The following is a 14,723-nucleotide window of genomic DNA, read 5'->3' on the forward strand; positions in this document are numbered from 1 at the left end:
TTCTGCGCTCCAACTTCATCTTCCCACTTACTCGACTGCTTCTCTCACTAACTATTTAGATCACTGACTTAACTGTTCACTTAAAGCTTATCTACCCCTCATACTCACTACACATTAGAACTTAGCCACTTTTCTCCACCGGCTACTCTATCTAAAAAAAACTCATTCCTTTCTTTTCTTCTCCAACTCTCATCTTACTGCCCCACTCACTGACACTGACCCACTCTCCTCTTACTGCCCAACTCACTGACACTGACTCACTCTCTCACTCTCCTCCTGTCCGTCTCCATCCACAAATTTTTCTTCTCAGTTTGTCACGCCTCTCCACAGTATTTCTACCAATCTCCTCCTTCCTATCTTCATTTTTATCCTTTCATTAGTTGGCAGGTCAGCCAGCCCTGTGGCACGTGATTCACAATACCCCTCTCCTTTTTTTATTTCCTACCTGTTGACATCCGTTGAGCTCTTTCATGTAGGCCGAATGCATCAAAACAACTCCTGTGTCATCACAGCTTGTCTCCATAGCACTACAGACAAACCACAAATGTGTCACTGGAGACCATCGCGTCTATTTTTAGAGGCTTGTGTGTGCGTTTAGCCATATGCGTTTCCGGTGCGTGACCCCTCATAAACTTGTTGCGCCGTACCACCTGCTGGGCTTGCTATAGTATTTTCCGTCAGTTTTCTGTTTTTGACGGATGTAAAGCTAATTTTTCTGTTTTCGTTCCTCCAACCTTTTAATTTTTACAATCCTTACTGGATAATTCTTGTTTATTGAACTGACGCTATTAACATTTCTCCCAACGGCAAGAATCCAAAAAGGAAAACTAACTTCAGAAGTCAAAAAAAATATTTTATTTTTGTAAGATTTTCAGATCTTACAGTACCATTCTTCTGTGCCAAGCGATACGACGCTCAGCGCAGAGTATCACAGCGAATTCCGTTACCACTATTTAAACATGCTTCGTGATCGACACAGAAGCATCTGCCATACTCTCGTGAAATGAGTCTTATGATTTCGGCCGATTCCCGAAAATGAAATAATATGTCCGGAGCCGACATTTTCAGACAAGATCTTCTTGCAAGAAGCAGACAGGTCTTTTGCAAGTATCGATAAACACTGGTCTGCAGCTGACATTTCCTAGTTTTACCACTGGTATAGGAAAAATTATACTCATGGGCGGTGATTGTATTAGCGAATGTAATCAGTAGCCAAAAAATGAATTATAATTTTTAGTTGCTATTATTTGGTTGCCACTAGTTTTCCTCAACGCCACACTCTTTTCATCACTGCACCCATAACTCAACATCCTGCGGCCACTGTGCCAATGGTGGACACATTTTTGCAGATTGTCCGCACAAAGCTGAACCACCCAAATGCATCAACTGCAAAAGAAGAAATGATCACAACCATTCGGTTAGGGATACTCAGAGCTCTGAATACTTACGCGCTCTTGAGATAGCTCGTACAAAACTAATAAATGAATAATACGACTATTTCCAATGGCAACCTTACGGATATAAACAGCAATACAGTAATAAATCCAATTGCATTACTACAAATAAATGCACACAGATCTCGAAGTGTCACAGATGAATTAAGAATTGTCAGTGAAGACCTGTATGCATATTAAGTCCAGATGGACTTAATATGCATACAGGAGCCCCATTTCTTAAAACAGTCATATGGTGGATATTCAAAAGTCGCGGGATTCTCTTTGGCCTCTCGTGTTATCCATGCTCCAGTCCCTGATCCTAAATCGGCCATTGTCATATTAAACAAGAAACTAGATATTAGTCATTTCAAGTATGTGTGATCAATATTCTACTTTTATTCTTGTAACCGTATCGTATTTTTCTTTCTACATTATATCCCTGTACTGTCCGCCTTCTGCAGACCTGAACTTTTCCTTATTGTACCTCGAAAAAGTCTGAAACTCTCGGAACAGCCAATTTATTAATAAAAATAGACTCAAATTCTAAATCATATTTATGGCACAGCGGCGTATTAGACAACCGAGAAAGATTATTTGAAGAGTTCATCTTCGCGCACAATCTGACTATTCATAATCTGCCACATCAGCCATATATTTTCTCTAATACTCCGGAAGAATCTAATATAGATCTTACCTTGTCTTCAAACGGCATCTCTCCAAAAATTGCAGGCTGGAAAGTAAACACTGACCTTACAAATAGCGATCACTGAGCTATCACCTTTAACATCTCTATAGGATCTTGAACAGGCTTAAACTGGTCTCCCCCACAGTATATAGTCAGATACTCAATCAAAAAGTGGAATAGTTTCTGCTCTTCTATTCGACGTGACTTCTCTCCAGATATATCTTCTTCCCTGGCCTCCTCCTCTGCTACTGAATATGCCACTTATGTGCAAAACGCTCTAATAAAGGCTACAATCCGATCCACTAAGAAGAAAGAAGTTGTTCGCTCAAACACTGTTCCTTGGTGGACTGGAGAGCTTTCTGATTTGCGTAAGCAAGTGCATAAAGCACGCAAAAACTCTCAGAGGAAAAGGAATTGGCTTGATCCAGAAGTAGGTAGACTTAAAAACATATATCGCGATTTGAAAAAGAGGTATGTAAAAACCATCGATAATCAGAAACTTGCATCATGGCAAAACTTTGTCCAAACTGTTGGCAACTCCGACCCATTGGGCTTGTTACATAAACTCAGCAAAAATAAAATCCACTCTACTGAGGTTTACAATACCGTCATTAGCAACAATGTAGAAACTCTAAATTGGCAGGACACCGTCAATGCCATACTGAACAGGCTTATTCCACACGATGAGCAATCCACTGATTCCCCTGACCACAGTTCCATTAGAAATAACAACTGTGCATACCAACCCCTTGAAGACACAGAACTCTTTACCATGAGTGAACTGAAATCAGCCATCTCCAACATCAAAATCAAGAAATATCCGGGCCTCGACTTAGTTGAAAACATATTCATAATAAAACTTTTTGAAATAATGCCAGAAGTACTCATCAATTTATATAATAAATGCCTTATGGAAGGAATCTTTCCAGATGTATGTAAAAGTGCACTCATCAAAATTATACAAAAATCAGGAAAGCCAGCTTCAGACCCAAAAGCCTACAGACCAATTTCGTTGCTAGCAAATCTAGGAAAATTATTTGAAAGACTACTTGCTCTAAGAATTATAAACCTCTTTGAAAACAGCAACCTAAATTCTCCCCGACAGTTCGGGTTTAAGAAGGGAAAATCTTGCGAAGATGCCCTTGTGGATCTCGTCCATCACATTGAGACCTCTCAGGCTAAATATGAATTAGCCATTTTTATTGACTTCGAGGGCGCTTTCGACTCCCTGTGGTGGGAAAGCGCCTTCGATAGACTCGTCAAGGCCAATTGCTCCTGCCAGCTGTTCCACGTAATTAGAAGCTACTTTCAAGACAGATAGATATATCAGAAACATTTCAAAACAGCAGTCTCTAACGAGAAAAGTTTTCAGAGGGTGTCCACAAGGTTCTGTCTTGGGACCCATCATCTGGAATATAGTCCAAGACAGTTGGTTACTTCGCAGTTTTGATAAGACACACGTAATAGCATATGCCGACGATTTGACTCTTCATCTTTGCAGGCAAATCTCGCTCGGATCTCGAATCTCGCGCCAACATGGTCCTCTCTGATCTCCTTGCTTAGGCAGCCACTAATAAACTGAGTATATCTCCTTCAAAGACCAAGATGATGACTTTCAGGGAAAAATTTGATTATGGTAGACCTCCGCTCATTAAAATTAAAGGCTGTTCCATCCCAATGGTTCCACAGCTCAAATATCTCGGAGTTATTGTGGATGACCGATTAAATTTCGTGGCCCACGTCAACTATCTAACTTGAAAGATCCAAAAGTATACTAACGCTCTAATCAGAATTACCAAGACTGAATGGGGATTAAATAGGAAAACCTCTTTCTCTATATTACAAGGCTGTTTTTGTCCCAATGGTCACGTACGCCTCTGGAGCGTGGTTTCACAGGGCAACAAACATCAAATTTAAAGATAAACTAATCGCACTTCATAGATCTATGCTCCTTTCCATGCTTCGCGCTTGCAGGATAGTATCCTCTGCTGCACTGCAGGTCTTAGGAGGTGTGCTTCCAATGGACCTTCACCTCGTGCACAAATGTCTCTGCTACCGAATAAAACACAGAATTCCCACTGAAATTCTTGTCATGACTTGTAATATAGATGCAGATGTGAAGCAAGAAAAACTGAGAATATGGAAAAATTTGAGAAACATCTGTCAAACCAGATGGGATACCAGCCAAACTGGGCATGTGACACGAAACTTTATATCAGATGTTACCTTTGCCACAGGAAGAGATGTTAAGAAATGGTTCAGCCCTAGTCTGTAATCTTCATACTTAATCACTGGTCACGGATCCCTAAATTATTTCAATTCGGTCTTGTCAACTCACAGCTTTGCTCCTGCGGGTCCGAGGAAACTTGGGCTCATGTGACTTATCATTGCTCCAACTACAATGGCCAAAGATCAACAATAAAATCTTATCATAATAAGTTTGCTGAAGGAAATGAAACTATTCGTGGAAAATGAAGAATCCTTTCAGACATTTCAAAGATTTGCACTAGAAGTATTCACATAAAGAAAAGAGATGTTGGCTGCTCCATCTCCTGCTTCTACTTCAACTGTCGGACCGCTGGCATACACCCACGCCATCTAAATCAAACTCTTAAACTTCCGACCACTACCTTACATGAATGTTAACTGTACAATAGGCTTTTTGCATTTATCTAGAAATGTATCCTAAACTTCAAACAATAGAGAAGAGAAAAAAAAAACTTATGCTGATACTTGATTACGCTCTTGGACTCTATTGAAACAAATACAGCGGACCTACTAACCTGACAGGACGTACCTAAGATAGAATACTTGCTAAGATATTTCTCTTTTCCCAGAAGAACTAATTTCAAACCAGAATGACTTTTCGATAGGACTCATCCGACTGGACTACCTGATTGGACTTTACTGGCTGCACTTACCTGACAATACGAACTTGCCTTCTCCTTCCATGGATCGGAGTTTTTATTTTCTGTTTCTCCACAGCTCCTAAAGGGACAGAAATTGTGGCCTCACGAGATGAACTCTTTTGCTGGTACCCAGGATTTGGGTCTCCTGTGGTACGGAATTGCTGGCACTCACTGCTTTCTCCATATGGATGCGAGATTAAAAAAAAATCTTTTTTTTTTTTTTTTAGCTGGCATTCAAAGACTCATCACTGTCTGTGGGATTTTTCTGGTGCCTGGGGTTGGGCTCCCTAGGTACAGGATCGTAGCATCCACTAGTCTTGCACTTAACAAGTGGACTTTGGATTTTTTTTAAATCTTAATTATTCATTTATTGTTATTTTTATTTATTCATTTTTAATTTATTTCCTATTTATCTACTTATCTATTTTTTTGCTGGCACCCATTGCCTATGGGTGCGGGATTTCTTTTTTCCTGACCTCTTGTCCTTCTTTCGAGGCGGGATTTTGCTGGTGCCTGGGTTTGGGCTCCCTAGGTACGGATCGTAGCATCCACTAGTCTTGCACTTAACCAGTGGACTTTGGATTTTTTTTTTTTGTTGATATTTTTATTTTATTTTACTTTTTCTTTTTTTTTTTTTTTTTTTTTTTCCGGCACCCAAGGACTTTCATTGCGGACATTGGTGCGGGACTTTCTTCTGACCTCTTGCCCTTCTCTCGAAGCGGGAATTTGCTGGTGCCTGGGTTTGGGCTCCCTAGGTACGGGATCGTAGCATCTCGTACTAGGGACCCCAAACCCAAGCACCAGCAAATTCAAAAATTTTTTTTGAATGATCCCAAACTCGTTTTGGGCATTCAGTACGAGCTACTCGAGGTCCGCCACATTACATGCGTAGTTGTGGCCCACCTCCCCGTGGTGTAGACGGACATTGGGCAGGCTTTCCAGGTGATCGTCTGCCTGGTGACAGAGGCCAGAAACAACTAAACAACACAACAACCCACACATTTCTGGCCTGTTACAGTGCTCTGTAACCATCAGTGTACAAAGGCGGAGTTGAACTCAAGTTCACGTCCCACATAAGATACTATACATGTCTACATGCCAACGCCACCTATGTACCGTCCAAAGCATTACTGCAACTATCACGTGACTGCCGAAATGGACCAGTGCTTTTGAATCTGTTCCGATACACGCTGGATAGTGATATTGATAATTTCTCTTTAAAATAGCGTGAAGCTCAGCATTTGTGAAGTTCTCGTCGGATGCCCTAAGTTATTCTTTTTTATGCAATGTATAATTTTCGGAAGGAATGTAGAGTATTGTGGGCCATAAAAACTGAGTATACAATTTACAGCCAATTGAGTAGACTTTTTCATGAGGAATAAAAAAAAAAAAAAATTACAAAGAGCACGTTGACCCTATGTCAGCGAACTGAGAGGCAAAAGAGCCACCCAACTGCAAACAGAATGCAAATCACAGATTGGGAAAACTTTGGTTTATATGCCTAAATCCGAAAAACTATCGTTGAAATGTCAGGAACTACTGCCTTGAATGCTATGGAAAGGAAAGGAAGAGACTCTGTAATCCAAACACGGATTTGGCCACTTCACGCTTCTAGGCTCTGTGATGAGTCTGCAATTAGATTCTATTTCGAGACTGTATGGGCGCTGTAACTGGATTGCATCTACATTGAGCATTACGCTGAATATTGATTAGCGAAAGCAGGTTTGTCCGTTTTCAATAATGGAGTTATCCGCATTATCACCTTACCAAAATGATATGTGTTTAGTAATAGAGCGATCTTTGTTTAATGGGCTTTCAAAAATAAAAGCATTATGTTTGGCAAACTCTGTTCGAAGCAGTTACTGAGCCTGATTCCAATCAATTGATTAGTTGTCATGGCGAAAGTGTGCAGTGGATAAATGAATAAACCGGCTTTTCATTGCGGAAACAAAGTCTGCTTTATATACACGCGACACACTGTTCTGAATTGGCGTTAATTGAAAAGACCCTTTCCCCCCCCTTACAATAAAATAGATATGAATTAAAGCGGGTTAACTTTTCTGTGAAGGCTATAAAGGATTAGTCCTTCCTTGAACGAAATTTCTCTAATTCCCTCGCAATTTGGAATTAGCTGCAAGGTTTCCCTTCCTTCATAAGAAATCCTAGCAAAAGTATTTAAGGAAACGAACCAGATCACCTTGAGGTCTGCAGGCATTTACTTAGAACCCGACTATTAACTCTTTAACGATGCTCTCCCACTGCCTATTACGTAAAACTTTACCTTGTAATTCTGTAAACGAGATCTGCGCGTAACTTTTGCAAGCTGGGAATGAAGAGAAGAGACCAGGAACGCAGTTGGAGCATTCGGCTTTAATTTGTCTCAGTTAATCAGCTTTTGTTATTTAAGGAGATTTCTGATGGGTTTTCTGGGATGGGCATTTTGTACAGTTGCGTTGTTTTTTGCTCTCCACCTGTTGCAAAGGCCTTTTCAGAACTGGGTGGTGTCTCTGTACGAAGTGTGCAGTACGTAAATACAGCAGTCATAATTACTTTTTCCAAAGGATGATACAAACTGCATTATTTCTGTTAGTAAGATGTATTTATTACTCATCAATCGGTGCGTTATCAATGACCAGTTTTTGCTTTGTTTTATAGAAATTGGAGCCTCGAGATCTGACGGAATAAGATGTCGCGATGAATCATCCGGGAAGCTACAAAATAATGCGCCACTCTTACTTCACCGACAGCGATAACGAGACAAAGTTAGAGGAAGATGACGTGGTTAGGCAAATGTACATCGACATTTTAAAGAAACTTGTCTCTGGTAAGAACTTAGTTTAAATAGCTGCCATACTTAAACCGTTTGTGGTATTCAAATTCCTAGCTGTAGTTCGGTTACGAATGTTGTTTTGCTAATTATTTCGTTCATTAGCTTAAATTATAATTAGCGATTGCTGCGTAAATATTATCCCACTGAAAGTTAGTTTTTCTGAATATTTTTCTTAACATTAAACTTCTTTCAAAAGAGTATTCTAAGTTGGTTTCTCGAGAATAACTTGGTGCTTTGCTCGTACTGTTGCCGCTCATGTGATATTAGATGTGACCTTCATCATGTGTGATTTGCATGTTACAGATTGATAATTTGTCGTGGTTAGTAAACGTACTTAATCATCATGGGAACCTTTGTCTCACAGCCTAAGATGGGTTATCTATGGCCCAAGGTGAAAAGACTTTAAGGAGTACAGTACTTGTCTTTTTTTAGCTTTAAAAAAAAAAAAAAAAAAATTTATTTTCCAAATGTTTCATACTTTAGATTAATTGACACGCCCGTGACTAATAAAAAGAATGAAGAGTATATTGAAATGATTTGTTTATTAAAAATTAAATATCGCAGTAATTCAGTAACAATTATGTATTCGGCAATAATGCATGTTTCCAAGTGATATTTCTGAAGGATTTATAAAAACCTGAATAAAGAAAATTAAGGGAAACAAAATACATACGGGATTAATAAATACGTACCAGACTGAGTGGCCTCACTGAACGCCATCGGCTTCAAATAAAAGGGAACGACAAAAACCATATTCTACTCTAAAGAAAGGCGCCCTGCTCTTCTTTTCCGAACTTTTTTACAAAAAAAAAGGAAAAGAAAAACAGCATTTCCATATTTTTCTATTATTCATCTGTTTTAATAATAATTTTAAATTTTCAATAATTTTATAAGGATTGAGAGAGAAAAAAATTATTAAACTATTTAATGTTATATTAAAAGTTTAAAATAAAATCAAAAATATTTTCATTAACGGTCTGAGTTTTATGCTTTGCAGCACGATTTCTCAAATCACTGTACGATTTGATATAACTGCAATATGTAACTCCTCTTCTATTATCAGCCAAGGATGACACCATGCCCGTCTGCTCTAACAGCAACAGCATGAGTGCCGTCTGGAATTCACGAGACTGTGTGGGGAAGGGGGGGGATTTGTTTTGCCTGTAATTTTATTTTTCTTTTCTTCTCTATTTCTGTAACCATGCCTATATTCTGTTTAAACCTTTACTCTATTCTCGTTTCCTTACCCCCACATTGCGCATTCTGACTCGTGTACCTTGCAGAAGAATCGGGTTCGTATGAACATTTATTCTTTCCTGTCAGATTCTTGAGAATTGTTGTATTAAGTAAAATTCATTTAATGTACCATATATATATGGTACATTAAATGAACCGTTCCGTTATATTAATTGATATTCATATACATCATTTAGTTAGAACAAGGATACTTAACACTTTCCATGAAATCTCCATTATTATAGCTTCTCTAATGTATAACCATTTAGGGATCACTCAATTCCTTATTCGACATTCTTATACAACTTAATTTATAGCTGCACTAAACACAAAACCTTTTCTCTGGCTTAGTTATCATAATACAATACAATTGGAACCATCTTGTGTGCTAGTATTTATCCTAACTATTTGTTTTATATCTGCACTGAACACAAAACCTTTTCTGTCTTAGTCGCCATAATACATTTGGATCATCTTATATGCTAGTATTCATCTTAATTATCTCTTTGATTTAACCCGTCTAATATAGCTACTTTACATCCGTTCATTCATATTTAATTTGACTCTCTCCCTCTATTTCTCTGTTCATTACTAAGTTCTAATAACAATACTCAACTCATCTACATATGTATATATTAGGGTATATTAATCATATGACCTTCCTCTTTAACTTTCTTATTATCTCCCTATAGTCCTTCTAATAATCTATAGTGTGCTTATTTTAACTTGGCACTTACTTCTATATTCTGGCGCGATGTTTTCGTAAGGGCCTTCTACTTCTTCCTCATTCAGGGCTGCTATCTTCCGCCATCCAGAGCTATTTCTTACTGCATCCAGGGCTGCTACTCTGCTTTTCAAGATTGCTACTTTCTGTTTTCAGGGCTATTTCTAGGATATTATCGCTTTCCTCGGTGAACTTAGTCATATATGTAAATCTTTTATTCTTACTGTTTAACGAACTCCCTTTTTAACTACCTCTTACACGTTCATCCCTTTTTCTCACACCCTTACATTTTCGATAAACTCACTTCGATTCTCTTCTTCGACTATCTCGTCACTATATTTCCACTCCACTCTTTCTCTCCCCTTCTATTTCCGATAGACTCCACTCTTTCTCTCTTTTTTTCGCACACTTTTTGTTCCCGAACTTTTACACTTCCCTTCAAGTTTGGCATGCCTCCCCCAAGGACTTCAACCAATCCTCCCCCTCTGTTTAAATTTACGTTCCTTTCCATTTGCCAACACAATTCTCCCAAGCTGTCTACCTAGCGTGTGCAAACCAACCCTTTTCTCGAACTTTCTTATTTTTTTTTTCTCACAGGCAGTATGACCCTTTCATGTCCACCGGCAACCTCCACAAACACTCATTTTCGTTTCACACCTTTCTCTCTAAAAGTATCAGAAAACTCCAATATCAGTCAGCCTGACGCCGGTTTTATTTTGAAGCGAACACTGGACGTCCACTCATTTCCTGTTTTGGTTCTAACGGTGTCATAGATCAAAGGAGGCGCTTCGTATCACGTTTCACGTCCTATTGTTTCACGTTTCACCCGTTTCACGTCCTATTGTTTCACGTTTCACCCGTTTCACGTCCTATTGTTCTTTCTTAAGCAACCCCTTCATGCCCGTTTTCAAATGGCACCCCTTTACCTAGTCCTGCTGTCCCTGTTTGCTCTATGGTATTATTTGAATTACTTGTTTACCCCTTTGCTACTATAGTTAATTCTCACGCTTAAACTATCCCATCACTAAATCTAGCGTTCTTCAAATTTTAACATTACTTCTAGCAAAACAATTATATTTTATTTTAAATTTGTAAGATTTTACATCTTACAACTGGTAGTGTAGTCCTCGAAAGAAAACACTGATAGTGACACGATGTTAAGCATTAAATCAATTAAGGCTATGAGGCATCAGTATATTTTATCTGACTGTATTTTCGTTCCGTTTGTTGGCCAAAAATCTGAATTCCGAGAGAAAATCCACGTAATCCTCAACTGATATCGACAAACTCAGTGATGTTGTGAAAAATCTCAACCTCCTCTCGACATTAAAAGGTTTCGAATCCAGGCCTTTTCATCCTGTATATGAGAACAGTAGATATAACCACTGCGCTAGGCGTGAGGGCTCTTTGCTAGGATATGAACCTTTTTATGACAGCTGTCACCACCGTGGTATGAGTTTCCATTGCGATGTCCTTCCAGAGTGAATTTAATTTAGTGGTAGCTCGTTGTTCCAACTTCAAGTCCGCATCTGGTACTATAAAATGTATGCGATCGATGGCTGCTCCCACAGACGCAACCTTAAAGAAGCCTCAACTTCCACTTAGAGCAGTTTGGTAGGGAGGGGACAGCGCATCAGCCTCATTGCTTTTATTTCCCGCATCAAAAACAAAACTAAGTAGTTCTGTCTTTATGTTTAATTTATTTTAGTCAATTAGGTAACTTTAAAACAAAAATTAACAATAATTTTTCGGATATCTCATCGAAGCCCATGTTTCATATTTGGTAAATCATTGAGCCATATTAAAAATAAATTTAAAAAAAGCTACGTCCAGTTGTCATCTAGTGGTGGATTGCTGTGCAAACAGTTTGATTTTTTTCCTTTGAAAAGGGCAAAATTTTATTAAGCATATACTACAATTTTTTTTTTTTTTTATTACACAGTGCTAAAATACGAATATAAAGTTCTAATACTTGAATTATGTTAATTAATATATTACAAAAGTAGCTGTAATGCGTAGAATATGGATCTCTACATTATTGGTTCAATCAGCTTCCCATTCCTTGAACAAACCCGTAATAAGTAGCAAGTTTTGAATTCAGACAAGTGTTAAAATATCTCAATCGTAATGGATGAAGCCGAACGGCGTATGTACATTGTTTTAAGTGAAGATTTGTTGGTGCGTATTTAAGTATAACTATTATCAGCGAGTAAAACGTTTCCAAAAAGGCTGAGAAGATATCGTCCAGAATTGAGCTTCGACTTCAAGAAATGGCTATTAAATTGCATAAATAACTTTCTAATTGGCTATTAACATAACTATTAATTGATGAATCAGAATGAGTTTTCTTTTCACGAGAGGCCTGTTATGAAGAGGTACTGATTCCATTGAGGAAAATTATTTAGAGATTTCCACCAGCTGTGTGAAGATGGTAGATATTTTTTCCAACAATCCCTCAGGAAGTTTTACTTTCCTAAAGCTCCCCACACTTTATATTTGACTGACCTTATCCCATGTGATTTTTATCCCTTCCCCAAACTCAAAATGAAGCTGAAAGATTCAACTTTCTTCGGTTTCCTGCCCTAAAAGTTAAGCCGTCTACATAGTTCTTAAATGAATTGACCAATATATCTCTCTCTCAGGGTAACTTGGAATTTTTTTTTTTTGGCTGTTGCAGCATAAGCCTCAGGCTTCCTTGCACCAAATGGCTAATAATAATAATAATTTCATATCTTATTTTTATTAATAATATGATATACACAACAGGTAACCATTACCAATGTATCTGAGAGCAGAACAATGAACACAATTGATAATAATAAGAGATCCAACAGTACGATAAACATTGATATAGATTCAAACATTAAAATCATATGTATAAAAGAGGATTGCATTAAGTTAAGTTACCGGGAAAACTAATAAATAAATTAGATAATATAAAAATTATAAAACAAATAATAATAAACTATAATAATTAGATGACAGCTAGTCTTTGCAGTTTAAGAGAAGAGGCAAACTTGTGGATGGAGTTCATCAGTGATTGGGAGTTGTCATGGAAATCAATGAGAGAGTCATTTGCTGATTCTGTTCAGTGGACTGAACTTTATAAAGACAGTAGTGGAAGACAAGGCGAAACAGCGTAAGATTCCTCACTTGCCTACAAGAAGCACTGAAGTTGATTTTACTATGGATATCAGATGCTTCATAGGTTCCAGTGATTTACTTTGGCTAGAAGGGTGATGTCAGCAGTAACTCTTCTAGTGCACAGAGGCCTCAGATGAAAGTACAGTAATCACACAGCGATTCATAGCACAATGAGTGATAAAATAGAGGATTAAGGTAACGTAAGGTAATCTCCCAATCCTTGAACCAATTCGAGGATTGGGAAAACTATAATTTATAAAGCATTACAGCATATCTGTAGTTTTTGAACTTGTAGGTGTTCTGTTTGATAAATCCTAGTGCTCTGAATGCATTGATGGTGAATTTAAGGACATGTGCGTCAAATTTAGCACTGATAGAGAAGGGAATTCCCAAGTCGTTAAGATCACACGTTTCGATGATCAGAGTTAGTGTATTTATTAGTCGTGGAGATATGCAGAATGAGAAAGATTACTTTGCACTTTGAGGGGTTAGCAGACAAGCGATTCACAGATAGCCACAGAAAGAATTTATTGAGGGCCCATTAAAGCTGTTGAGAATCGATTTTCTCCTTCACTGCTGAGTGGATCTTAATATCATCCACATAGAGAGCAACTTGAACATGTGCAGATGAAAGAAGGGAAGATCATTTATGAACACAATGAAAAGTAGAAGACCTGGAGGGGGTGAGCCTTGAGGTACTCCACTTAGTGGTATGAAATGGTTCACTTGATTGATGATAACGCTGAAGGAATGATGCGTAATATAGCTCCGTAGCCATGAGAGCAAAGGTTTACGGATACCATGTAGCTTAAGTTTTTCCAGAAGTTGATCGTGCGGGAGTTTATCAAATGTCTTAGATATATCTGTGTAAATTGCATCAACTTCAGATGTGTATTGCCAGAAAAGAAGCAAATTTGTGACCACTGACTTGATACTGCAGAAACCATGTTGATTCTGATCAATGAAAGGCCTGAAGAATTTGAAGAGATGTTTGTGTCCTGCTGTGTCGAAGGGTTTAGCCAGGGTTTTTTGCAAGGATATTGGTCTGTAATCAGTTACATAATTTTTATCAACTTTTTTGAAAATTGGAACTATATTGGTCTGCTTAAAGTGCTTAGGATACTTCCCCAGCCTAAGAGACAAGTTGAAGATCCCAATTATGAGGGGTTTTAAGGTAGTGACAGTATTTTTCCAAAATAAACCAGGAATTTTATCTGGACCTCAAGTGTAGTCACTTTTAATGCTGACTTCATCAGTGATAAAGAAGTTGATTAGGATATCATTTTTAACAAGTGTGCAGTCAGGAAATGAGGCAGGTCTCAGTGTATCTTTGGCTTGAATACTGGAAAAATGTTTGGCAAACTCTTGAGCAATACGGAATTCGTCTGATATGAGAAATCCATCTGAGTTATGGAGTTGTAACTTTCTACTGATGATATTCTTGTGCTACATGAATTCCAGAATGGTTTAATATTCCCGAGTAAGTAGACTATCCTGAACTTGACTATACATGTTGTAATATTTAGCATTAGTAGATGCATTTGATGCAAGAAAGCAAGCTTATGCAGCATCAGCCAAAAAATAAAAAAAATAAAAAAAATAACCGCTTCCACTTCACCCCTCTGTTCGTTCGAAATACCTGTCCAGCTGAGCCTTAAACTTATTTAGGCTATCAACTTCCACGACAAGGGATGGAAGTCTGTTCTATCAATCAACTACCCGCTGGCTAAAGGCAAATTTCCTCACATCTATACAACAT

General features: G+C 38.1%; 1 protein-coding gene across 4 annotated transcripts in view; it reads left to right on the forward strand.

Annotated features, from left to right (window-relative positions):
• LOC150089491 (alpha-tocopherol transfer protein-like) overlaps positions 1 to 14,723 on the forward strand; it is a 66,673-nt gene that overhangs the window by 37,244 nt on the left and 14,706 nt on the right. For 2 of the 4 annotated variants that reach the window (XM_090368619.1, XM_090368622.1), the window contains exons 1-2: positions 7,328 to 7,553; positions 7,686 to 7,854. In XM_090368619.1, the coding sequence (XP_090224745.1) occupies positions 7,725 to 7,854 (130 nt within the window). In that variant the 5' untranslated portion in view covers positions 7,328 to 7,553; positions 7,686 to 7,724. Of the gene's footprint in view, positions 1 to 7,327; positions 7,554 to 7,685; positions 7,855 to 14,723 lie in introns of those variants that run through there. The other 2 variants (XM_090368620.1, XM_090368621.1) reach the window with 1 other exon arrangement.

Source organism: Mastigoproctus giganteus, chromosome 2 (assembly GCF_048544385.1).
Source record: "Mastigoproctus giganteus isolate SK-2022 chromosome 2, ASM4854438v1, whole genome shotgun sequence".
Taxonomy (NCBI): Eukaryota; Metazoa; Arthropoda; class Arachnida; order Uropygi; family Thelyphonidae; genus Mastigoproctus; species Mastigoproctus giganteus.